Source organism: Triturus cristatus, chromosome 4_1 (genome assembly GCF_964204655.1).
Source record: "Triturus cristatus chromosome 4_1, aTriCri1.1, whole genome shotgun sequence".
In the NCBI taxonomy this organism is placed as follows: domain Eukaryota; kingdom Metazoa; phylum Chordata; class Amphibia; order Caudata; family Salamandridae; genus Triturus; species Triturus cristatus.
Window position 1 is genome coordinate 518,293,377 of NC_140585.1, and position 26,885 is coordinate 518,320,261.

Here is a 26,885-nt window from a genome sequence, read left to right on the forward strand (position 1 = left end):
GAATCAACCAATACCAAACAATATTAAGCAATCGACCACCTGAGGCAAGCAAGCAAAGCAAGCAAATATATGGCTAACAGACAAGCATACAGATAATTGAGAACTAATCGCCTGGAGGTTAGTCACAATTGTCACAACTGCAGTCCCTCAAGAGCACTATGAGGTCAGGGAAAGTCAGGAAAGCGACAACCAACGCTCCAGTAAGAAGGCGCAGTAACAGCAAGCACAAAGCTCTAAGCGGTACAAATACCTTGCTGTTGGCGCATAAGCCATCTCCACCAGAAGTCCTAATTTGTGAAGAGGCAGACTCGGAAACCCCGAGCAGACCAGCAATCAAGGGTCACCAACCAAAAATTTACACAATCTTCAAATTTTTTAAAGAACCTGGCTCGTTCCTAAGCACCTCAATTAGCAATCTCAAGGGACTCCCTTCACCCATGGAACCCGAGGGGAGCATCCAAATTTCCGCCCCAGGAGGCGAAGAAAGTGAAAAAAGTAAAAATGTGACACAAGATATAACGAGACATGAGAGACGCATAAGGGTTCGTTGGGAGCAAGATCAAGGAAGTGGGAGGGAGGGCAAGGCTGATGGTGATTTGAGAACACACACTCCCAAGGGAAGCCCAACCCAAGCCAAAACGACTGGCACTGGCAACGGCAACAGCAGGGAAACTCACAATAGTAATAATAGCACCACTAACGAAAGGGGCTACCCGCTTGAGCCGAAGATAGCAATTCTGCCAACTTTGCAGCCATTAATTACAGCACCAGGGGCTGAGCAAGGCAATCAAGAACTCACTAACAATAGAAAAACAGACCTATCCAGTAATTACGAGTCACAAATCCTAAGATGGCTATGTACAAAGGCCCCTAATGCGCCGGATCAATTAAGAGCAAATCCAGGAGTCAATACCAGCAATCCGGTTGCGGTCACCGCCACAGACCAGGCCCCAGTCCAGGTGAATCAATCAGACCATGATCCAGCAGGAGACGGCAGAGAGCTAGGAAAAACACTGAATAGAGAGCATGCAGAAGAAGCAGAAATGAGAGAAGAAATTGAAACAACAGAGCTAAAGCATGAGCATGACCAAATGGAAACGTTCAAGCCAGAAGACACCCCTCAGCTTACAACAGAGGAGTGGGAGAGGCTAGTAGCCTCATACTCTCCAGTTATCCCTCAGGAGGAAGACATTGAACGAGACATCAAACAAGAACCCGATACGATCTCAAACACAGAAGAGCATTCAAAAGGTCCGCAAATACTATGGTCCTCCTTGTTAAACACGTTACAGTTATCAATAAAGGCCACGCAGTACCATTCGGAAAAAATGGATATGTAATTATCCCTCCTAAATTTCCTAGCCATACATGTTGCCAAAATCGATAACAAGCTGGCAGACATGAACGGTATGATCAAGAGGGTCCAAGCAGAAACAAAAATAGTGCAGCCGAGTTGTGCCTGCTACTCAATTGTGGACAAACTTACAACAATTCCACTACTACTGGGGGGCATCTTGTTGGACTTAAAAAAGACAACCGACAACGCAAGAGAAGAAGTTAACTCAGGTATTGCGAACGAACCAACAAAGCCACAGGTCAGCCAGCCAAAAGAACAGCTTGGGAGCGTAAATCCGCTGAACACTGCAAACGACCCCAGCAGCCTCAGCAGCGGGGGCGAGCCAATCAGCCCAAATAGCCTGGAGGAAATTAAAAACAAAACCTACGCAGCAGTTGCAGGGAAAGCCTCAATGATGCCCGTAGAAAAACAACAAAGGGAAGGCTCTGCCCAAGCGAACACACAACCCTGCCATATGCAGGGGCAACGGGGGATGGTCCTAGATACTATCACTCATCAAAGTCCCCATGGCCAAAGCATGGGGAAACGAAGCTCGGAAAAACTCAGGGAGCAAAATAAAAGAGGGCGAAAACAAAAAAGGAAAGGGAGAAAAAAGACCAGTAACATAAAAGCATTCTTTAAAGTGGTAAACTCGACTACAGAAGAAGAAGATGAAGCAGAAATAGACAGGCCAACTGTGACCATAAGAACACCACCGGCCAAGGAGACGGTACAAATCGCACAAAGCCAGCACTCCAATCATACAGGTAAAGGTACAAACACCAAGCACCAAACAGAAACCATTCACCAAAAAATCAAATCCAACAATGGAACAACGACGGCAGACAGTACTGATCCCCCAATAACCCAAAGGCTAGGAACGTCGCAAGATGGAACCAAGGGAGCCTCCCTGAAACAGGGACCTATGCCAGAAGAAGACACGGAGGAACGAGATGCGCAGGCAGAAGAGCCAATAACCGGTAAGAGATCAGACTGGACACAGGTCAAACTAGTTATAGAAGACCTCAAACAACGGGACCAGAGGCAGGAGGGAGCCGAAAGCGGCATAATCTTGCTCATTCCTGAGTATAAGTCAAGAGGCAGAGGCGATATCCTCAACCGAGGCAACATTTTACACTTTTTATCCACTATCAGTGACTTGACGGATATTAATACGAATGACCTAGAATCTGTGGAGTTTGCTCATTATAACTACCTGTCAGACCACGAGGTCACCAAAACAACATGGGCTACGAAGGAAATAGCAAAGAGAATCATGGAGACGGAAACACGCTTTCAAGCATGGGGGATATGCCTAAAAAGACAGGAAAAAATAGGGTATCCAGAACCACTATGTCAGGCTCATTATGAGAGAGATTATTGCAGCCCTCAAAACAAACAAAAACAAGCATTGGCATAGCCAATAGGTCTCGCCTTTGGGAACTTATAAGTGTTTAGTTATGCAGCACAATATCCTTGGTGCAACAACATCAACTGTTGCATGGCTAAGCACTTATAAGGTCCCAAAAGCGAGACCTATTGGCTATGCCAATGCTTGTCTGGTTTTATGTGCCAGACAGAATATCCTGGGGTCCAGCGGTCCCGGGCTGGTTGCTCACAGCAGCTCCTTGTTTCTGTGTGGTGGCACACACAGGTGACATGATGGTATATGCAATAACAAAAGAATGATGCTGAGAAGGGCTTCTCCCACGCATTTCTCCTGGCTGTATGAATTTATTCCCAGGAGCCAAACAGCAGAATTAGTATAACAGAGCAGGCATACCTGAATCCGCACGGAAGCGTCAATGCCTAGGCAATCATACCTGCAGCTATTGCTAATTTGCAGTCATGTCTCATGACTGTAAGCATGTCAGTGCTACCAAGGGTTCTCCAGCTGTAGCCCTTAAGTCTGAGAGGAAACCCCCAATGAGCACTCATCAGATTTAAAGCCACAGAGGTGGGATGTAGCAGTGTCAGGCACAGTTCCTCTTCGGGCAGTAGGAAAGTAAAGGCAGGCGAGTCTTTGGAAATGGGCTGGAAATTGATTAAAACGTGGACATGTATGACATTCACTGTTTATTAGCAACTACAGAATGATGTGTCTAACTCTAGGAATGCACAAAACGAAAGAAACTTCTTCCGTCCTTTAAATTTCCTCAATAAAGCTTCACAAGGCCACTGCCATTCCAGGATATCACTGGAAGTGACATAGCAGGACCTTTAACCCTCGATGATGGGTCAATATATATTTTTTAGACAATCTTTATTGGAAGTCCAAGGCCGCAATATGTTAATGAACAGTGGTTGATGAAAGGTGTATGCATTACTTCAATTGGATCCTTCGCAGGAAGTGCCTGTTCCGAGGTGTCATGGCCTACACCCTGTTCCTGTTATTGGGGGCCAATAAATCCCTGTCACTCTCGTCCTCCCTTTCCCCTGCTAATAATCCTTTAAGCTTTCTCCAGGTGTCTTCCTCTGTGACACTACTTTAACAACAACTTCAGTAAACCAAGCATCAAGTCCCATTGCCCCTTCTCCTCGTTCTGACTCAAAACTCATTTTCTCCTCAAGCTTCATCGATGTCAGGCATGCTGTACCTCTCAGACTGGTTTCTGGGCTCCTTTCCAGGAAAGAAGCAACAACATGGCTGTTGGACCAGGTGAGTAGTGGAGAAGCAGTGAGTCACAAAACGAAGACACGCGCGAGTGATGCGACAGTGCATGGGAGCCCAAGCATGTCAGGCTGCTTCACACTGTCACATTTGAGTCTGTGCTAGAGTTTCCTCTTAGTACTGGTGCAGAGGAGCAGATGACACTCATTAAGTTCGTCCCACGAGGGAAATCAGCTACTGGGGATCCAAGTCATCACACGAGTCCTAGGGCTGCAGGCAGCACCTCACTTGTGAACACTACAGCCTTTGATATTGGAGCAGCTTGAGATTGCAGCCTTCTTCCCAAGCAGCAGACCATGTCCCCCCAAGAGGTACTTCTATATTTGCAGCCAGACATTTTCTAGGGCAATACATTCATACTATTTTTATTTAGAATGTTAAAAAATCTCCCCCTTACTTGGAAGGATAAGGGTGCCGAGCGTAAAGAGATTTATGAAAGAACCATCTGCAAAATACACAATACAAAAGCCTGGTCTTGAAAGCTGTAGGTGGATTGGAGGCTGATCGACTAAATATCTTTAAAAAAGGTGTGTTTGCCTTAGCTATGTATCCTTCCTGGCGTCAATGTTTGATCCAACCTGTGCCCTATTAAGGGCCAACGATTAAGCAAATGTGCAGCTCCCATACATCTGCAAGCTCAGTTGTCTGTGCAGATAAAAGACGACAAACGAAAAAGGGTAAACCTTGCAAACAGGTGCTACCATCAAGACGTTTTTCCAATAAACAGGAACACAAACTTGAATCCATCGCGGTAAACATCAAAGCCGCCGCGCAGCCGCGAAAGTGAAAGTAATCGTGGTCAAGCGCGGCGCCCGCGTACATGCACTGTACCTCTAGGCTGGCCTGGTAGCACTTTTTGGAGCCCTCTCAAAAAGTCTCGCCAGACCAGCGCATGCGCTGGGTCAGGCGAGACCTAAACATTGAATACGGAAAGTGTCCTGAAGGGCACCCAAAGTTCATCAATTTCAAGGATGGACACCAACTCACTGAGCAACCGGCAAGCGCAAGGGTCACTTGGACACAATGACTGGAATTGGATAGCAAGGACCATTAACACAAGGGCCTTGAAGACATGACAAAATACGCAACGAAACACCGTAACAAAACATCAATTAAGAATATGTTCTTGGAACATAAACGGACTAGGGAACAAAGCTGACAACACTCAGTTTCTAATTTATCTCCTAAAATTTGACATAATTGCCCTCCAAGAGACATGGTCAGATCAACTGCACCAAACACAGGGCTTTAAAGCATATCATCTACCAGCTACAAGAAATGCTTAATACGGTCACTTAAAAGGAAGCCAAACAATTTACACTTCAATAAAGAGTTTCAATGAAATAAAGTACAAAGACGCTAAACAGTTAGGCAACAACAGCATAAAAATAATAGAGCTGGACATATGGGGAAAAGAACATATGCAAAAGTTAATACTGCTAAATGTATATTTACACCCTCATGAGAAAAAAGCCGGGCTGAAACTACCGACTGCAGAAGTGACAAAAACACTGTCAGAGGAGGCAACATCCAACCTCATAGTAACAGGGGACTTCAACATGTATCTTGGAGGGCCCCAGACAAGGGAATCACTTCTAGAAGACCAGTTCTTGGCGTGGGGTATACCACAACAAGAGGCAAGCAAATGGGGAAAACAAAACCGGCTGGCAAGGGATAGCTTAAAGGATTTAGAACATCTTAACCTGGTAGCTCTAAATGGTCGCTTCACAAACGACAGACCCTCGGCAGCCACTTTCCATAATTCGACTGTTAGTTCAACCATAGACTTTACATTTTCATCCCTACAACTTTTTGGCAAAGTTTTGGACTTCCGAATAGGAACAATGTCAGCCCGTGACCATTTACCACAAGAGATCACCTTTAACATCTACGGGGTAGTGGTAACCATGCCAGCAGTAAATTTAGGATCTTCACTTTCGGTGGCAAACAAAAGAATAAAATGTAATACGCATAACTTGGAAGGCTTTGAGAAGGAAGCGAAAAAACTGTGGGAAAAAAGCACTGTGAATCAGACAGACAACTTAAGTCGATGGGAGCAATTCACGAGCAGCCTTGGGTCTGCACTTACAAGGAAAACATAGACCCATACAACAATGGAAGGCCAAAACCTACAAAGCCCCATAAAGTGTCCTCATACCACGGATGGTCATGACAAGTTAATAAAACAAAACACCAATCTAAAGTACCTTAAGAGAAATATCAACAAACTACTGCGGCAACTACATTGAGATGGACCGGAAAACGCCGCTCAAAAGGAACTGCAAAAACTAAAAACCATTAAAAAAAAAACTAATCTGGCACGTAAAAAAGGAAGCGGAGGAAGAGCTATGGGCTAAGCTGCTCCACGACGCAAAAGGAAATAACACCAGCAGAAGATTCTGGAAAATGGTGAACATCCTCCAGAACCCGAGAAGACCCAGTATTAATTCTCATCTAACTGAAGAAGCTTGGTCCGAATACCTTCTGCTTCACTTTAACACAGCACCAAGGAACTCCATAACGAGGCCACCAGAACCCGACAGTAAAACCCAAGTTTGCTCCCTACAAACGGATACTACTTCACTGGCCTTTACAGAAAAACAAATAATACGTAGGATAGCGAAAGGAAAGACAGAGGGGGCACCGGGCCCCAACGGAATCCCCCCCATTCTGTACAAACGAAACCCAGAATACTGGGCAGCGGCGTTATCCCCATTGTATAAACAGATTACAGACACCGAAACAATTCCAGACTCATAGAAAGGCTCAATAATAGCTCCAATTCATAAGAAAGGCAACACAAATGATCCAAAAAATTACAGACTTGGTGCCTTAATTGACAACAAGGCCAAATATTATGCTGGTCTTTTACTAGAGGAGCTTACGGAATGGCCGAACGAAAATGCTCTGATTCCCATCACCCAGACAAATTTTCGTAAACAAATGGGAACAACGACAAACATTCTGGCTTTAACACTTCTAATAGACGCTGTTAAACTCGCCAATCTGCCTCTTTACGTATGTTTAATCAATTTTACTTCAGCTTTCGATAACATCAACAGAAAGCTATTATGGGAGAAGCTGGTCAACAGGAAAATATCATCAACCCTACTATCACAATTGATGTTATTACATATGGATACATGGGTACAAATTAAGTTGGGATCAGGAGACCGCCTGTCAAGTAAAATACAGACGACCAAGGGCCTCAAACAAGGGTGCGTGCTAGCTCCGACCCTGTTTAATATCTTTATGTCAGACCTCTCACAGAAACTAGGCGAAAGTAACTCTCATTTCCCGAGCTTAGGAGGACTCAACCTCTCGAACTTGATGTATGCTGACGACATTGTGCTGATCAGCCGAACGCTGATAGGGCTACAACACCTAATCAACACAACATACAATTATTCTGCAACAAATGGCCTCAGCATTAACCTTTCAAAAACAAAAGCCATGAGAATAAACGCAAATACGTCTACACTCAAGTTTTGCTGGCAAATGGGCGGCTTAACACTGGAAACAGTGGAGGAATATAAGTATTTGGGCGTAATTTTGGACAGAAAAGGGTCATTTCAACCACAGAAAGAAGCAATAAAAAGGGGAGGAATCAGCACAGCAATCGCACTGAGGAATCTCAAAACGAAAACAGCCGGCCGTAGCTTTACCCCACTGCTACAAGTGATTCAAGCTAAACTAACACCGGCCATTACTTACGGAAGCGAATGCCTCCGATGGAGGGACGCGCAGATATTGGACAACATAACAGCCAGGGCAATGAGAATGATATTCAACCTGCCTAATTACACCTCGCAGGCACAAATAAGGCTCGAATTTGGCCTGAGGAATCAGAGTTGAACGAATGGGTGCCTATGCCAAAAGTTGGCATAAAATTCAGGGAGCCGAAGTCTCAAGCTTGAATTACCATCTCTGGATGGAGTTAGAAAGAAAAAATAAGTGCGCAGCTGCAAATTATCTAAAGCACTCAATAGACTCCTTGGAACTACAAGTAGCCTGGAAGAGCATTGGATCGCATAATACCTTTAAACAGCTAGTAAATAAACCAGTAAGAATAATTTCGCTAATAGAGGACAAAACAATACTAGCCAACAGGGCTCACGGCCGGACAGTCATCCAAAATTATACCAGCAGCTCCTGTCAAAGCTATCTAGGAGTCGGGTTTACACGGCTCACAAATGAGAGGTTTATACGCCTACGGCTGGGCATAATTCCATCACAAAACCACCTTCCCCCATGGAAACGGCCCCAAATTATAACAAACTGCCGTTTATGCGGGGACCCAAAAGAGGACATCCTTCACTTAATATGCATTTGCAAAGGACTGGAAAAGGAGCGCAGATATAATCTAAAACCAACCCTAAAGAAGCTGGGAATAAGAACATGCCGGCAGGCGGTCAAAGCATGCTTTGATGGCAAAAACATCCAATTAGCAAGTCACCTTGTCAAATTTCTGGAAAAAAAAAAAGAACAGAAGGGAGAGTTTGGACAAAGCAAATCCATACGGCAATTAAAATCTATTTGCCCCGTTCGGCTTTGACAAGGAACAATCACCCCAACGCAAGTCTGTACGTTATAAAACAGCAGAAGCTGTTTGCAACTAGCCATAAGGCTCCCTTGAAGGCCTATTTTTCAAGTGTCATGCCAACCTGACAGTGCTGCTCAAATCTGCCCTAAGGTCTTTCAGTCGCAAGTATTTTAACATAGACACTCTGGGCCATATAATGACTTACTCTTATCTTAATTTATGGAAAGTGCTAATGATGCCTAAAGTTTCCACAATGCACTTTTTAGCCTCATGAAATTGTTCCAATGTTTTTGACATAATTTTTAACAAACTCATTTATAAAAAGGGTGGCTCCAGATAAATTTGTATTTTATGCTTGTTTGCACGTATTACATGTAACTGATTGTAATCGTTTTAATTAACTGAGCAATAAAGAATTACTTACTTACTTACATTTGAGGGACAAGCAGTAGAAAAGTAGTCTAGAAATACTCTACAGTAGAAAATAATTCTCAAAAAACATGATGAACAGCAACAGCAGATAGTCACTGAAATGTGGATTAAAGACTTATGTGGTACCTAGAAGTCGCTGCATTATACACTTGCTCTGGTGAAGATAATAAATCTCTTTTCTTTAAGGAGTGATGGTCAGATACTTCTTTTTTTAAATTACTGAACAAGGACTTAAAGTAATCTGTGCCTTGCCCTAAAGCATTTGTGTCCAGGACGGGCAGAGAATCTGCCTGGTGTATCTCTGTTGAACTTTGACAAGCTGTTGAAAAAGTAGAAACAAAGAGACAGACCATCATACATAGCACTTAATGGTAATCATTCAAATAGCAAAACAAATATATAGAATGAAACACACATGATTACATTGAGTGACATTTACTACATATTGATTTCAAGTTAGAAAATTGTAGAAAACTTTAACATAAACATCTACTTTACACATATTCATAAAAATCAGATCAGCCTACACATTTAACAAATTTATGCTTGAAATTGTCCTTGTAAACTTTGCACACAAATGTGTTTTACATTGTCCAAGATGGTGGGAAATGTCGATTTTGAAGTGCTGCCAAATACAGTTTCAACTATTTTAGTTCATCAGAAAATGCTGCTTGACCGAAATATCTTAGTGTTACAGCATAAAAAACAATATAACAATTTCCAATGACAACACAATAAAAGATGCATTATAACATGACAGTAAACTCAACAGCACTACTATACAACAAAGAGTGAGACCAGACACACATAGCACATAATAAAACATGCCAACAACAAACAAATGACAGTACCTCAAACAACTTTTTGACTCTTGACTCCGGTCCGGTTTACAATGTAAAACATGTCCACCTACGTTGTAGTCCGGATCCCGCCACAACGGGGGGATCCGGACTACAACGTAGGTGGAAATGTTTTACAACCCACAGACAAATGGTCTAAATACGGGTGTAACATTATAAACCGGATCCATGAGGCAGCTAGCTTTCAGAACTAAAGTATTCGCTGCATAGGATCTGTAAGTAATAAGATCCCACTACACTCACAGCGCACTGAAGGGTGTGCGCTGATACTTACACCAACGTGCCCCCCACTTTGTTTGGGTCACGCACTCATGGTCCTGACGAAAGCCTCTTGAACATTTCTGAAGGCTGAAACTAGTAGACCTACACCCTTTTTTAAACAAATGAGATATAGAGGTTCAATTTAAAAACCTCCAGTATATCCTGATTACATTTTTTACTCATGTCCTAGGACCCTTTCATTAAAACTTCCATAAGGGAATTTCCTAGAGACATCTTTAGCACATAATTTCACCGCACATAGCACTGTACACTTTTTTTTTTTTTTAAACGCTCAGCTGTAGTTCAGGCGTCGAAGCACAGCTGGATTACACTCGGTAATCCCGCTGGACCCCGATGGTGAAGCATGCCACCTACTAGGTAGGTGGGTGAGGGGTTTCTTTTAACAACAAACCGTTGTTTACGCTCCTCCGGCGTAGGTACAGGTCACGAACTACGACCCTCATACCTACCAAGGACTTGTCCAATTTGTTTATTCTATGAATGCCCTTGTCTACACTGTGTGCTACAAAGTGTGAAGGGTACAATGGGAACGGTACACAACACAGAAGGCGTACCTAATGAAGTTAAGAGCCGTGGGTTAGAGGGAGCCAAATCTTGCAAACCTTTAATGAAGTTTCGAGCTTAGCAACAGTTTCTGAAAGGAAGATTCTAGAGTCCTCACTGTGAGTAATGCCGAGCGCGGACTTCGGAGACACAATCAGTGTTTATTTATTTAACGGTAGCTGCCTTTCATTCAAAAGACTGATCGTGACGGATTGTGCATAGTTTGTACATTACAGTATGTGTCAAGTGTGTGTGTGGTGTGTACACTACAGTAAGTGTCAAGTGTGTGCGTGGTGTGCACAATACAGAATGTGTCAACAGTGCGCCTATGACTACCGATGCTGTTGACACGTTGTAGTTGTGGAACAGTTGCAGGCATCTAAAACAGAATTATTGTATTTTTTGGTGGTCGGTGCCCCCCCTCACATGCCTGACATACTCAGATTGCTATCGATCACAGCTGTGAGGAAAGGAGGCGCCCTCCCTTGTTCACCTCACAGCACTGCGCCTGCTCCTGTAGCATACTACATAGCGCCAAGAGGAGTAAAGAGAAGCTAGACATCCAGGGGAGTCTCAGTACGCTGAGAAAGCGTGTGGCCGGGGACAGAGGAGAGGTACACATAGGAATAGGTGTGTGGCTCTGGAGGTGTACAGAGTCGGAGGCTGCAAGTGAGTGTTACAAAGCTCGGAGGGTGCGCGTCGAAGCACTGCCCTCTGTGGGGTCTGCATGTGAAACAGCTGGGAGACACGATCAGTGTTTATTTATTCAACGGTAGCTGCCTTTCATTCAGAAGTCTGAGCATGACGGATTGTGCATAGTTTGTACATTACAGTACGTGTGAAGTGTGCCTCTCGGGTTTAAACAAGCATCGGCATACAAATAGAACATGGTGAACAGTACAGGGTTGTTTGCCCCAGTCACACACTCAGGAGTGACACCCTCAGCAATGACACCCAGTAGTGATACATCCAGGAGTGATAACCTCAGGAGAGACACACAGGACTGACAAACTTAAGAGTAACACGCCCATGAGTGACACACTCTGGAGTGTAAGTACAGGGGCCCCTGTCCCTGCAGGCTGGACTCATTAAGATGTGGCCTAACGGTTAGAGCATATGACCTCAAAGCTGGGTAACCAGGTTCGAGTCTCTGTGGCTCAACCTCCTGTGATTCTGGGCAAATCACTTCATCTCCCTGCGCCTAACAAAACATGGATGTGCCCGTCTGCAACAGCTGGTGCTCGTGTAAAGTGCCCTGATACCTCCGGGTTGAGTTCGAGCTATATAAACCTACAAGACAAAAAACACAGCTCTGCGGATCTTACATGCCCTAACACGTGCACTCACTGTCACGTGCCTCAGAGGTACTCTCGTGCTCATGGGGGATACACTCTCTCCCCTCCATAAGTGCCCCTCACTCCCAGAAGATTCACACACTTCCTGCTGGTTGGTGAAGAGTGAGACACAAGCTCTCACATGACAAGGTCGTGGTATAGCGCCCACCAAGCGCATCTCGGGTTTAAACAAGCATCGGCATACAAATAGAACATGGTGACCAGTACGGGGTTGTTTGCTCTCCCCCACGCCCCAGTGACACACTCAGGAGTGACACCCTCAGTAGTGATACATCCAGGAGTGATAACCTCAGGAGAGACACACAGGACTGACAAACTTACGAGTGACACGCCCAGGAGTGACCCGCTCTGGAGTGTAAGTACAGGGGACCCTGTCCCTGCAGGCTAGACTCAATAAGATGTGGCCTAATGGCTAGAGCGTACGACCTCGAAGCTTGGTAACCAGGTTCGAGTCTCTGCGGCTCAACCTCTAGTGATTCTGGGCAAATCATTTCATCTCCCCACGCCTAACAAAACATGGATGTGCCCGTCTGGAACAGCTGGTGCTCGTGTAAAGTGCCCTGATACCTCTGGGTTGAGTTCGAGCTATATAAACCTACAAGACGAAAAACACGGCTCTGCGGATCTCACACACCCTCACACGTGCACTCACTGTCACGGGCCTCAGAGATGCTCTCGTGCTCGTGGGGGATGCACTCTCCCCCTCCATATGTAGCCCTCGCTCCGAGAAGATTCACGCACTTCCTGCTGGTCGGTGAAGAGTGAGACACAAGCTCTCACGCGACAAAGTCGGGGTATAGCGCCCACCAAGCGCATCTCAGGTTTAAACAAGCATAGTCATACAAATAGAACATGGTGACAAATACGGGGTTGTTTGCTCTACCCCACGCCACAGTGACACACTCAGGAGTGACACCCTCAGTAATGACACACCCAGTAATGACACACCGGTAGTGATACATCCATGAGTGATAACCTCAGGAGAGACACACAGGACTGACAAACTTAAGAGTGACACGCCCAGGAGTGACACACTCTGGAGTGTAAGTACAGGGGCCCCTGTCCCTGCAGGCTGGATTCATTAAGATGTGGCCTAACGGTTAGAGCATATGACCTCGAAGCTGGGTAACCAGGTTCGAGTCTCTGCGGCTCAACCTCTTGTGATTCTGGGCAAATCACTTCATCTCCCCGCGCCTAATAAAACATGGATGTGCCCATCTGGAACAGCTGGTGCTCCTGTAAAGCGCCCTGAGACCTCCAGGTTGAATTCGAGCTATATAAAACTGCCCGGAAATTGCTTGTACTGTCTCCACGCAAGGAAGCTAGAGATGTTTAGGAACGACTGCTGTGGCACAAAATGCCATGAAGGTGCTTGTGTATGGCATTGAAGGATTCCCTGCAGATAAATCACGGATTACAGTGACATAGCGCGTGACAGTAAGAAAATAACATGCGCTCGCCATGACGTTTTCGTCGCCTTTTTCTGCCGTCCCACTTGGACGGCCTCGTCTGCTAAAAGGTTTCTTGATTTTATGGGGCCATGTGTTTGGCCCCATAAAGAAGATATGAAACCTTTTACGCCAGCAGGAAGTCAGATGAGCCAGTCCAACTGGGATGGCTCTAAAAGAGAAAAGTGTACATCACTGGAAGCTCTTTTCCAATGGCTGGCCACTGTTTATCATAAACGGAGACGCCAGCCAATGGAAAAGAAGGGCGGGGCTTAAACCCTGCTAGTGAAAGCTACCCAAAAACATAAAATCTCGCCAGCGAGACTGCGCATGTCTGCGCAGCCTACGCTAGGCGAGACCTAAAAAGGGAACAGACACAATGCGAATAGAGCAGCATATGACACACTGATTAAGAAACTTCAAGCTGATTCAAACTTAGTCATAAGAAGTGCTGACAAAGGCGGCAATATCGTGCTCTGGCCCAAACATCTATATTTGAAAGAACCCATGCATCAACTGAATGACAGTGAATTCTATATGAAGGTTACCACTCAAGTGACCAAACAGGTCAAACCTGAATTTCACAATGAATTAAGTGAATGGCCCAACAAGGGATTGTTAACTCAAGAGGAGTACAGTTTCCTGAAAAATGATAATCTAAAAACACTGGTTATGTATTTGATTCCTAAGGTGCACAAGAATCCACCACAACCACCTGGGTGCTCTATCATCTGTAAAATTGACAGTTTGATGGAATGTACTTCTAAATATGTAGATGACTTCTTACAGGACTATGTAAAAAATCTTCCATCTTACAGTCAAGACACTAGGGATTTCCTCAAACACATATTTGACATCCGTATCAATTACCTATTTGTCAAATGGAGGGGTCTGAAGAAAGTGCCAAACAATTTATTTCTGATATCAATTTGAATGATTTAAATCTCCATTTCACTAGTTCAATAAGCAAAGCAGAGGTGGTCTTCCAGGATCTATTGATTTACGCAAAAATAGACAAACTGCATACTAAGAAATACAGAAAACCAACTGCTGTGGTGTAACACACCACAGCAAGTGTAGTGTCCAATATACCTTACGGAGAAGCACTTAGACTACGTAGAAACTGCAGTGATAAGAAATAATTTGAGGTAGCCATTGCAGATATGTTAGGAAGATTAAGTGAGTGAGGGTATCCTGAGGATGTGATCCATAAAGCTATACAAAATCTCACTCACTGAAAAGTGCTTAAAACAGGAACCAGTTTTGTTCAAACCATGCAAACAGAGGGTCAAACATCACAAACAATCTCATCGCTCACTGCAGTTCACAGCACAACACCCTCTGTAAGATACTAAACACATTTTGGTATCTAGTGCAAAATGATCCAGCAATAGGATTGACACTCCCCATTAGATTGGGCTTTACATATAAAAGAGTTAGGGTCCATGAGGGATGACTTAGGCATGAGCAATTTACCTGAACTCACCACTGGGAATTGGCTCAGATGTAGCTAAGGTTTCCGCAAATGCAGAGTAGGTGAATACGGGATTAACAAGACTCAATATAGCACAACTCTGGAGCCATCACCACACAAAATCAGAGGTGCTTACAATTGTAAGACTGATCACGCTATATATGTATTGAAGTGCCCTTGTGGACTCCGGTACATGGGGAGTGTTAGACCTGGCATCATTGGCATGAGTCTCTCCTCCATTTTTTCTGTTTGCCTCCTCTGTTTACGATGTTTTTGCTGGATTATTGCTTTGGGCACTGTGCCACTGCTGATCAGTGCCACAGTGCAAGTGCTCCCTATGCTAAATTGTTACGTTGATTGGTGTTACCATGATTGGCTTGGTTGACTTACTGTTCAGACCCTAGTCTAGTGCACTGCGCGTGCCAAGGGCGTGTAAGTTAACTGCTGCTGGTGGGCTTGCAGCACTGGTTGTGCCACCCACAGAAGCAGCGTGCAAAATGTGTCTCAGGCCTGCCACCGCGGCGCCTGCGTGCAGTCCCTGACTGCCATGTCGACTTGGTAAGGAAACCTACTTACCAGTCTCTAAACCTTCCCTTTGCCACATTTCAGACACCTCTATGGTAGGCCCTAGGGCAGGGTGCATTGTTGGTAAAAGGTAGGTCATGCCCTGATGTGTGTGGCATGACCTAATAGTGAATTACAGCCATTTTCGTTTTTCACTATTGAAGGGCTACCTGCCTCCAATAGGCCAGACTGGGCAGACTGATTATTAACTCCATTATAATCTATCTGACTCAGGGAGCATGGTAGCAAGTCGAGTTTAGTATCCCTGAACTCAGAATTTAATAACACACCCTTTAGGATGGATGGTTTTTAAATTCTATGTTTGAAAATAGCACTTTTAGAAAGTGGCTATTTTCTGTCCAACTATCTACCGGTCTCTGCTGGTTTGGTGTGTGTGTCAGGGGCTGGATGGCTCCAGAGGTCTGAGTGAGTCAGTGGGGGGTGAATGGGGCGTTTACACGTAGAGTGAGGGAAGAGTAGCCTGCCCTGCCTGACACAATACTGGCTCCGCCTCCTGCTGGGCGACTGATAGCCCTGCTCCTGCCAGTGACAATACTGGCTCCGCCTCCTGCTGGGCGGCTGAGGACTCTGCCCTGCCCAGTGAATAGGCCAGGTGCCTCTGCCTGGCAACACCCACAACAAACCTGAGATGGTGGGAATCGCCCTGCTTGGACAAAGGGAACAAAGGGAAAAAGGGGTATAAGAGAAGGACCCCTGAACCAAGAACTCAGATCACTTCTGACAAGGAAACCTGTACCAAGGACAAGAAGCCTGCTGATCTAAGGACTTGCCTCCCCTTTCTGCCAGAGTGCTGTTTTGCTGTGGAGGAACCTGAAAGCTGCTTCTTTATTTTTGCCAAGGAACAAGGAGAGAGGAACTTGGTGTGTACTCTCTGAACACTTGCTAGAAAATCTCCAAGGACTGGAAGAGTGCCAGTCTCCTGTTGAAGTCACAGGGCCAAAGGACTTCCCCATCTACTGAATTACTGAATTGCTGGAAAGTGTTGTTTCCAGTACACAAGGGAAAATCTGCAGTCTCGACGCCAGCAGCAACGCCAGTGAGCAGTGGGTATCGGCCCCGGCTCCAAGTGACCCCGTCTCGACGCCGGTATCGACGCCAGTGAGGAGTGAGTATCGGCTCTGCCTCCAAGCGACCCCGTCCCGACGCCGCTGCTGATCGCATCGACTCGACGCCCGTCTCGACGCCGTGAGCGCTGCTCCGGCCCGACATCCCTCGACGCCGCTGCGGATTGACCCGACTCCGAGGCACGATCGACGCCGACATCTCGACGCCGTGGATCCTCGTTTTCTTCGTTCTCAAGGTACTGTACTTGTGGGGTCTGTTGCGACTCCAGGCTTGACGTAGCGCTCCTCGCGGTCGACGCCGAACCTTGGGAATCTTGTAGCCTCGACGTCGTGTGACTCCTGTGGGGGTTACATTGTTGCCAAAGAACTGTGCTCAGAAGAATACTTTGCTAAAGAACTATTTGCCAAGAAGAAACCTTACTTGAACTATTATTTTTCCTTCCAAAGAGTATTTATTAAGACTGTGGTATATTTTTGTCGTTATTTGGTCTTGTGCTAAGCCTTATATAAAAATACTATTTTTATAATAACTTCTGTGTCGTGTCCATCTGTAGTGTATCCACTTTATTACTGTATGTGGTCATAAATGCTTAACACACTGCCTCTGAGATAAGCCTGTCTGCTCTGCCAAGCTACCAAGGGGGTAGCAGGGGTTATCTGAGTGTGTAATCCCCTTGCCCTGACTAGAGTTGGTTGGTCCCTATTTGTCAGAAGTGTATACCTCTGCCAACTAGAGACCGCCGGTTCTAACATTGGTGGTCAGCGGTGAGGATTTGAACTTTGCATTTATGACTCATGTGCAGTGATTAGTGTACGCTACATAGTGAAAGCAGACCATAACGCAGCCACAGTCTGTTTGGTAGGATATTCTATTTTTGTTCTCCGCTTTCCTGGAGCTTATTTTCTTAAACACTGCCAGTTTTGACCATGGAGAATGCCGGAGCTGCTACACCTGTGGAGAATGTTGTGGGGGAATTCGATAAGGAGAAGATAGATTCCTACACGCTAAAAGATCTAAAAGGATTTTGCAAGCAGTTTAAAATTCCTACCACAGGTGTCTCCAAGAAAGAGGGCTTCCTCAAAGCGCTGAAGGCCTGGTTAGAGGCCAGAAATCCCTCTGATCCGGTGGTGGTACCGGAAGAGGAAGAGGAAGAGGAAGAGCCCACAGGTGGGCCAGTGTCATCTCCAGGCAGTAGTGCGTCCTCTAGGAGCCTTTCCCCCGAAGAATTAGAAGACAGGGAGAAGGAGAGGGGGTACAAGTTAGAAATGGCAAAACTCAAATTAGGAGGGCAGTTGGAATTAGAGAATGCGAGAAGCAAGAGAGAAGCTGAAATGGAGAGCAAAAGATTAGATTTTGAGAGAGAGAAATTAGCGTTTGAACGTGAGAAGATGGTGAGGGAGATGGAGCTTAAAACTAAGAGTTTAGAGTTGAATCCCTCTGGTGGCAGCACTCCATCCGTGCCTGCAGAAAGTAGGTTTTATTTTCCTAAGGATGTGATCAAAGATTACAGTAAGAATGAAGATATTAGCCAATGGTTTAAAGCATATGAGTTAGCATTGTTGGCCCACCGGGTCCCTGAGAAGGATTGGGGAACGGGGTTGTGGAGCCGCTTTACAAACGAGGGGAGAGATACCTTGTTGAGCCTTCCTGCTGAGGATAGGATGTCTTATACTCATATGAAAGATGCTTTAATGCTGAGATATGGCTTAACCCCAGAAAAGTACAGACAAACCTTTAGAGAATGTAAGAAGTTGCCTGGTACTACGTGGGTTGAATATGTGTCTTTTTTCTGCAGAACCATGGATGGTTGGATAAAGGGTAGCAAGGTTGATAGTTATGATGCTCTTTATGATTTGTTTGCTTGGGAGCACTTGTCTAATAACTGTTTTCCAGAGCTACGCCAGCACCTTGTTGACAGCAAGCTATCTAACCCTAGAAAACTTGCTGAGGAGGCGGACCGCTGGGTCAGTACCAGGGTCCACAAGGGTCCAGTGGGAGACTCAGCCAAAGGTGGGCAGGGTCCCCAGCAGAAGAGTGGGGGGGACAGGGGTAAACAGAGGGAGTTTCAGAAAGGGCCCCAAAGTAGTCCCCAAGGGAACCAAGGGAAGGGTTCCCAGCCTCCCCCTGTAAAGAAGCCAGAGGCCCCGACAGGTAAACCTGTTCACAGGGGCCCCATGACCTGCTATGCCTGTAAGCAGGTGGGACACCGTTATTATGATCCCCAGTGTCCCATGAAGGATTCGAATGCACCGCCGCGTGCACCCCCTCGTCAGGTAGCGAGTGTAGCCCTGGGAGGGGATGAGATGGGTGCCCCCGGTGGGTGGGGTCCCGCAGAAATGTCCCTGGTCTCGTTAGGAGACGTGGAAATGGTCCCTCCAACCCCTCTGCCTAGTAACACTAAGAAATATAGGCAGTGGGTGACCATTAATGGCCATAGGGTGGAAGCTCTCAGAGACACCGGAGCGAGTGTGACAGCTGTCAAGTGTCACTTGGTGTCCAGAGAGCAGGTGGTCCCTCATGCATTCTACCCCGTTGTAGCTGCTGACAACTCACAGAGTCAGTGTGAGGTAGCTCAAGTTCCCTTTGAGTGGGGAGGGGTCTCGGGTACTCTTCAGGTTGCTGTGAGGCCCGCCATGCCTGTTGATTGTCTCTTGGGCAATGATTTGGAGGACTCCCCTTGGGCTAAGGTGGAGAGAAAAGCGCATCTGGAAATGTTGGGTCTGCCTGAGTGGGTGTGTGCGACCACCCGGTCCATGTCAGTCAGTAAGGGTGTTGATGGGGGCCCGGAGCCTGAAAGTATGGCCCAGGTCCCAACCGTGAAGAGAAGAGGCAGGGGGCGCGGGAAACCGTCCCCCATCGTTCCCGCGGTCCAGGAGGGAGCAGACCCTGAGGGGGATGCCCTGGAACCGACAGGAGAACAAGTGGCCGAACTGGGAGACCTGCCCGAGCTGACCCATTGGCAGCAGGATGGTGGTCCCTCCAGGGAGGAATTTTGTGCTGAACAGAAAGTGTGCCCTTCTCTTGTGGGTATGAGGCAGCAGGCCTCAGCCCAAACGACAGGTGATCAGTCAGGATCACATTGGGTCTACTGGGAGAACGACCTCCTGTATAGCGAGCCTAAGGCTGCTGAACCTGGGTCAGCCCGTGTGCTGGTGGTACCCCAGCGCTTCAGAGCCTTCCTACTGGGGTTGGCTCATGACGTTCCGTTAGCTGGACATCTGGGGCAGGACAAGACCTATGACAGGCTTGTCACCCATTTTTATTGGCCCCAGATGAGAAGGGATTCAGATATCCATTGTAGGACCTGTCAAACTTGCCAGGCAAGTGGGAAAAGTGGGCGGAAGCAGAAGGCTCCCCTCCAACCTTTTCCCGTCGTCAGTACCCCCTTTGAGCGAGTGGGAATTGACATTGTGGGGCCACTGGACCCCAAGACAGCCATGGGCAACAGGTTTATCCTGGTCTTGGTGGACCATGCCACCCGGTACCCGGAAGCCATCCCTCTCCGAACAGTGACGGCCCCCGTGGTGGGACGGGCACTGATGGGTGTTTTCTCCCGCATGGGGTTCCCCAGAGAGGTGGTGTCAGACCGGGGCACCAACTTCATTTCGAATTATATGAAGTCTCTGTGGAAGGAGTGTGGGGTAACCTACAAGTTTACCACTCCTTACCACCCTCAAGGTAATGGGCTGGTTGAGAGATTCAACCGGACCCTAAAAGGCATGATCATGGGTCTTGAAGAACCAATGAGGCGTAAATGGGACGTCCTCTTGCCATGCCTGCTGTTTGCTTACCGTGAGGTGCCACAGAAGTCTCTAGGGTTCAGCCCCTTTGAGCTTTTGTATGGTCACCCGGTAAGAGGACCTTTGAGTCTGGTCAAAGAAGGCTGGGAGCAATCTCCCAGGAAACCTCCCCAGGATGTATATAGTTACATGCTGGCCTTTAGGAACCAGACTCGGCGCTTCAGAGATCTTGCTCAGGCAAATCTGGAGGCCAGCCAGGAAGAGATGAAGCGGTGGTACGATCAGAATGCCACTCTGGTTGAGCTTCAACCTGGTCAGAAAGTTTGGGTCATGGCCCCTGTGGAACCTTGTGCGCTCAAGGACAGGTGGACTGGACCATTTGAGGTTGTGGAGAAGAAGAGCGATGTCACCTACTTGGTGGACTTGAAATCTCCCAGGAACCCCTTAAGGGTCCTGCATGTCAACCGGTTAAAGCCCCACTTAGAAAGGTCCGAAGTGGGCATGCTCCTTGCCACAGATGCTGGGATGGAGGAGGAGAGTGAGCCTCTTCCTGACCTCCTGTGTGCAAAAGAAAAAGATGGGTCAGTGGATGGTGTTGTCCTCTCTGACACACTGACCCCTGAGCAGCAGCAAGATTGTCGCCATCTGTTGGTACAATTCCCTGATCTGTTCTCCTTAATCCCTGGTGTCACTCAGTGGTGTGTCCATGATGTGGACACCGGGGACAGCACTCCTGTGAGGCACAAGGCCTACAGGGTGACTGAAAAGGTCAGAGCATATATCAAGGAGGAGGTCTCCAAGATGTTTGCCTTAGGGGTGGTTGAGTCCTCTAGCAGTCCTTGGGCCAGCCCAGTGGTCTTGGTCCCAAAGGCTGCAGCGCCTGGTGCTTCACCAGAACTTCGGTTCTGTGTGGATTACCGAGGACTCAATTCGGTCACCAAGACTGACGCGCACCCCATCCCCAGAGCTGATGAGCTCATCGATCGGTTGGGGGCTGCCCGGTACCTTAGTACGTTTGATCTAACGTCTGGGTACTGGCAGATCGCCTTGACTGATGGGGCAAAAGAGAGGTCTGCATTCTCCACACCAGATGGGCACTACCAGTTCCGTGTGATGCCCTTTGGGATGAAGAATGCCCCTGCCACATTCCAGAGGTTGGTTAACCAGGTATTGGCCGGGCTGGAAGATTTCAGCGCCGCCTACCTGGACGATATAGCAGTGTTCAGCGCCAGCTGGGAGGAACACTTGCGCCACCTCCGGGAAGTGTTGTTGGCCCTGCGCAGAGCAGGCCTCACAATCAAGGCTAGTAAGTGCCAGATTGGGCAGGGTTCAGTGGTGTACTTGGGGCACCAAGTAGGGAGCGGCAAGGTGGCCCCCCTGCAACCCAAGATAGATACCATCCTGGCTTGGGAACCGCCCAAAACCCAGACTCAGGTGAGAGCCTTCTTGGGTCTCACGGGTTACTACAGGAGGTTCGTCAAGGGGTATGGCAACATTGTGCACCCCTTGACCTCGCTGACTTCCAGGAAGCAGCCGAGACTTGTGATCTGGACTGACGCCTGTCAGAAAGCCTTTGACACCCTGAAAACTGCAATGTGTACAGCACCGGTCCTCCAGGCACCCGACTTTTCAAAAGAATTCATTGTCCAGACGGACGCTTCAGAGCATGGTGTGGGGGCTGTTCTAGCACAGATGAATGAGGAGGGCCGAGACTTACCTGTAGCCTTCATCAGCCGGAGGTTACTTCCCAGGGAACAAAGGTGGAGTGCGATAGAGCGTGAGGCATTCGCTGTGGTCTGGGCGCTGAAGAAGCTAAGACCCTACTTGTTTGGGTCTCACTTCCGGGTTCAGACGGACCACAGGCCCCTCAGATGGCTAATGCAGATGAGGGGTGAGAACCCAAAGCTGTTGAGGTGGTCCATTTCCCTACAGGGGATGGACTTTACGGTGGAACACCGCCCTGGTACAGATCACGCCAATGCTGATGGTCTGTCCAGATTTTTCCGCCTTAGTGATGAGGACTCCCTGGGTGAAGGGTAGTTCTCCCCACATTTCAGCTGGAGGGGACACGTGTTAGACCTGGCATCATTGGCATGAGTCTCTCCTCCATTTTTTCTGTTTGCCTCCTCTGTTTACGATGTTTTTGCTGGATTATTGCTTTGGGCACTGTGCCACTGCTGATCAGTGCCACAGTGCAAGTGCTCCCTATGCTAAATTGTTACGTTGATTGGTGTTACCATGATTGGCTTGGTTGACTTACTGTTCAGACCCTAGTCTAGTGCACTGCGCGTGCCAAGGGCGTGTAAGTTAACTGCTGCTGGTGGGCTTGCAGCACTGGTTGTGCCACCCACAGAAGCAGCGTGCAAAATGTGTCTCAGGCCTGCCACCGCGGCGCCTGCGTGCAGTCCCTGACTGCCATGTCGACTTGGTAAGGAAACCTACTTACCAGTCTCTAAACCTTCCCTTTGCCACATTTCAGACACCTCTATGGTAGGCCCTAGGGCAGGGTGCATTGTTGGTAAAAGGTAGGTCATGCCCTGATGTGTGTGGCATGACCTAATAGTGAATTACAGCCATTTTCGTTTTTCACTATTGAAGGGCTACCTGCCTCCAATAGGCCAGACTGGGCAGACTGATTATTAACTCCATTATAATCTATCTGACTCAGGGAGCATGGTAGCAAGTCGAGTTTAGTATCCCTGAACTCAGAATTTAATAACACACCCTTTAGGATGGATGGTTTTTAAATTCTATGTTTGAAAATAGCACTTTTAGAAAGTGGCTATTTTCTGTCCAACTATCTACCGGTCTCTGCTGGTTTGGTGTGTGTGTCAGGGGCTGGATGGCTCCAGAGGTCTGAGTGAGTCAGTGGGGGGTGAATGGGGCGTTTACACGTAGAGTGAGGGAAGAGTAGCCTGCCCTGCCTGACACAATACTGGCTCCGCCTCCTGCTGGGCGACTGATAGCCCTGCTCCTGCCAGTGACAATACTGGCTCCGCCTCCTGCTGGGCGGCTGAGGACTCTGCCCTGCCCAGTGAATAGGCCAGGTGCCTCTGCCTGGCAACACCCACAACAAACCTGAGATGGTGGGAATCGCCCTGCTTGGACAAAGGGAACAAAGGGAAAAAGGGGTATAAGAGAAGGACCCCTGAACCAAGAACTCAGATCACTTCTGACAAGGAAACCTGTACCAAGGACAAGAAGCCTGCTGATCTAAGGACTTGCCTCCCCTTTCTGCCAGAGTGCTGTTTTGCTGTGGAGGAACCTGAAAGCTGCTTCTTTATTTTTGCCAAGGAACAAGGAGAGAGGAACTTGGTGTGTACTCTCTGAACACTTGCTAGAAAATCTCCAAGGACTGGAAGAGTGCCAGTCTCCTGTTGAAGTCACAGGGCCAAAGGACTTCCCCATCTACTGAATTACTGAATTGCTGGAAAGTGTTGTTTCCAGTACACAAGGGAAAATCTGCAGTCTCGACGCCAGCAGCAACGCCAGTGAGCAGTGGGTATCGGCCCCGGCTCCAAGTGACCCCGTCTCGACGCCGGTATCGACGCCAGTGAGGAGTGAGTATCGGCTCTGCCTCCAAGCGACCCCGTCCCGACGCCGCTGCTGATCGCATCGACTCGACGCCCGTCTCGACGCCGTGAGCGCTGCTCCGGCCCGACATCCCTCGACGCCGCTGCGGATTGACCCGACTCCGAGGCACGATCGACGCCGACATCTCGACGCCGTGGATCCTCGTTTTCTTCGTTCTCAAGGTACTGTACTTGTGGGGTCTGTTGCGACTCCAGGCTTGACGTAGCGCTCCTCGCGGTCGACGCCGAACCTTGGGAATCTTGTAGCCTCGACGTCGTGTGACTCCTGTGGGGGTTACATTGTTGCCAAAGAACTGTGCTCAGAAGAATACTTTGCTAAAGAACTATTTGCCAAGAAGAAACCTTACTTGAACTATTATTTTTCCTTCCAAAGAGTATTTATTAAGACTGTGGTATATTTTTGTCGTTATTTGGTCTTGTGCTAAGCCTTATATAAAAATACTATTTTTATAATAACTTCTGTGTCGTGTCCATCTGTAGTGTATCCACTTTATTACTGTATGTGGTCATAAATGCTTAACACACTGCCTCTGAGATAAGCCTGTCTGCTCTGCCAAGCTACCAAGGGGGTAGCAGGGGTTATCTGAGTGTGTAATCCCCTTGCCCTGACTAGAGTTGGTTGGTCCCTATTTGTCAGAAGTGTATACCTCTGCCAACTAGAGACCGCCGGTTCTAACAGGGAGTATAAACTCCAAGTCCACAAATGTATTCTACAGCACAATACATATCCTGTTCTTAGGCTTTTCTTAGCAGCACATGACAACAAAGACAGTTTGTTACAATACTATGTGATTGACATGGTACCTCGATCAGTGAGAGGTGGTGACATTGAGAAAGATTTGGGAATAACTTGAATCCAGCTATATTGTCAGGTTTGAAAGTAAAAGCGCCCAGGAGGCCTTAACACTGATAAAGAAATCTATACACATTCATGAAATTATGTAGAATAAGTCCTCAATATTCACTTTGTCTTGCTAGTCCCAGGTTTTCCTTCTTTTTTTCAAAGGGTTGCCCTTTTTAGAATTTTTGTCACAATATGTTAGGGATTTACCGGAGCATGATGTTGTAGTCAATTATCAGCGATGTCATCAGTGATGTCACTGACCATGTCATGATTGATGTAATATGTGAGGTAATAAGCTATAACTGCTGAATTTCACTGGTTTTGTACGAGTGAAATGTTAGCCTAACTATAACGTCACTGTAATATTCTCAGAAGCATGGCTGGGTTACACCTTGCGCAAAGCCAATATTTAAGTAATAAGATTAACAGGATTCTCTCAAAAATGCTCTCGGGAACGAAAAGGGAATGGCCACCCACGTCCCAAAAGAACCTCTGTGGCCAAGGGGATACAGCGGATATACAGTAAACAGAGTATCGTTCACGAGCAAAAACCCATTTAGCATTCACAATTAAACCACATCAGGTCAGTTCAATAAATTGTCCATAGCGTCACCGTAACCTTTGGTTTTTCAGTGGATTTCTAAGGTTTCTTAAATTCCATTTCCTAACTATTATGTCACTGTAACCTGGTTTTTCAGTGAATTTCTAATTTTTAAAAAAATTCTATTTCCTAACTATTACGTCCTTGTAACCTTAGGTTTTTTCAGTGAATTTCCAAGGGTTTTCTCAAATATGTTTCATAACTGTAACCTGTAATGTTTCACAGTGGATGTGTGAGCACCTGCGTGGGTCTGTTATTGGGTATATGAGTGTGTGTGTTGGTCTCTGAGTGCCAGTGTGTCAGTGACTATCTGAGGTGGTGTATGAGTACGTGAGTGGGTCCGTGAGTGACTATATTAATGTCTCTGAGGGTTTGTCACTGGTTGTGTCAGAGCCTGTGTGTGTCTGTGAGTGGCAGTGTGAGTGCTGCTTTGGATCGTTGGACGGGTATGTTAGTGAGTGTATGGATGTACGAGTGGTCGTGTGAGTGGTGCTATTGTTTTCATGGATTTCCATGCTTAGTGTATTCAAAGGACAGAATCCTGCTTTTACAAGATGTTATTAAAGAATTATTTTTGTCACACTCACTGAAGTTCAAATTTTACTCCAATATATTTTCAATGCATTCACTTCTGTAAAGGATTTCAGATCTGTTTTTAATATAGATTTCTAGAGGAAACATGCTTTCTATTCGCCCAGCCGAAGAAGATAGTTTGATTTCCATTTTTGAGTGGAGCTTTATGGGGGCATGTGCTATGTATATATTTGTAAATTTTTCATGTTGAGGTTTAAGTTTACTAAAATGAGCATGAGGATCTGCATGAAGTCTAATTTTTTTAAAAGAGTGTACAGTTTTCTGGAAGATGTGTGCTAGTTTTCTGGAAGATGTGTACTCATCTGCGATACTTTGTACTAGGAAATTAGTTACTATTTTACCACTGTGCAAATGTCTACTGCATATTATATAGTACAACTGCACAACAGACCACCCATTTTTGTATTTCTCTGTATCACTCCTTGTCGCTTGTTTTAGTGGATTTATAACTGTGTTTTTGTTTTGTAATTTTGCTAATTGTCGCAAATTCTTCGCAAAGCCGTCACAAATTATCGCGATACGAATGTTCCGGTTCCGAGGAAAAGTGTAAAACACATATATAGACATAATGTAAATAATGTTTGACAATAGCTGTTCAATAATATAATGTTTAAACTTCTATTTTTGTAATATTTTTTAATTTAAAGCCCTTTTAAATTGTATTTCCAGGCTTCGTGAAGACGCCATTAATTGCGATGATGTCGGTATTCGCGAAGATCATGGGACTATGTATGAAATAGATTTCAGTGGAGAAGACAGTTTTCATTATTCTTCAAAGGAAATTCTCATCCATGTCTACCTTCTTGAAGGTTCCAATTGCTATTTGGTTCATTCTTGGAGGTCTGCTGTACTTTGAGTGCAGAACTGTGTTGCCTGCGTTTTTTGGCCATTAAAAAAAAATAAAATGCATTTTAGGAAA

General features: G+C 46.5%; 1 protein-coding gene across 2 annotated transcripts in view; it reads right to left on the reverse strand.

The window, feature by feature from the left end:
• Positions 1-26,885, reverse strand: part of LMNTD1 (lamin tail domain containing 1) — a 1,465,565-nt gene that overhangs the window by 250,810 nt on the left and 1,187,870 nt on the right. For both annotated transcript variants that reach the window (XM_085652774.1, XM_085652773.1), the window contains exon 11: positions 9,109-9,301. In XM_085652774.1, coding sequence (XP_085508900.1) covers positions 9,109-9,301 — 193 coding nt within the window. The remainder of the gene's footprint in view (positions 1-9,108; positions 9,302-26,885) is intronic.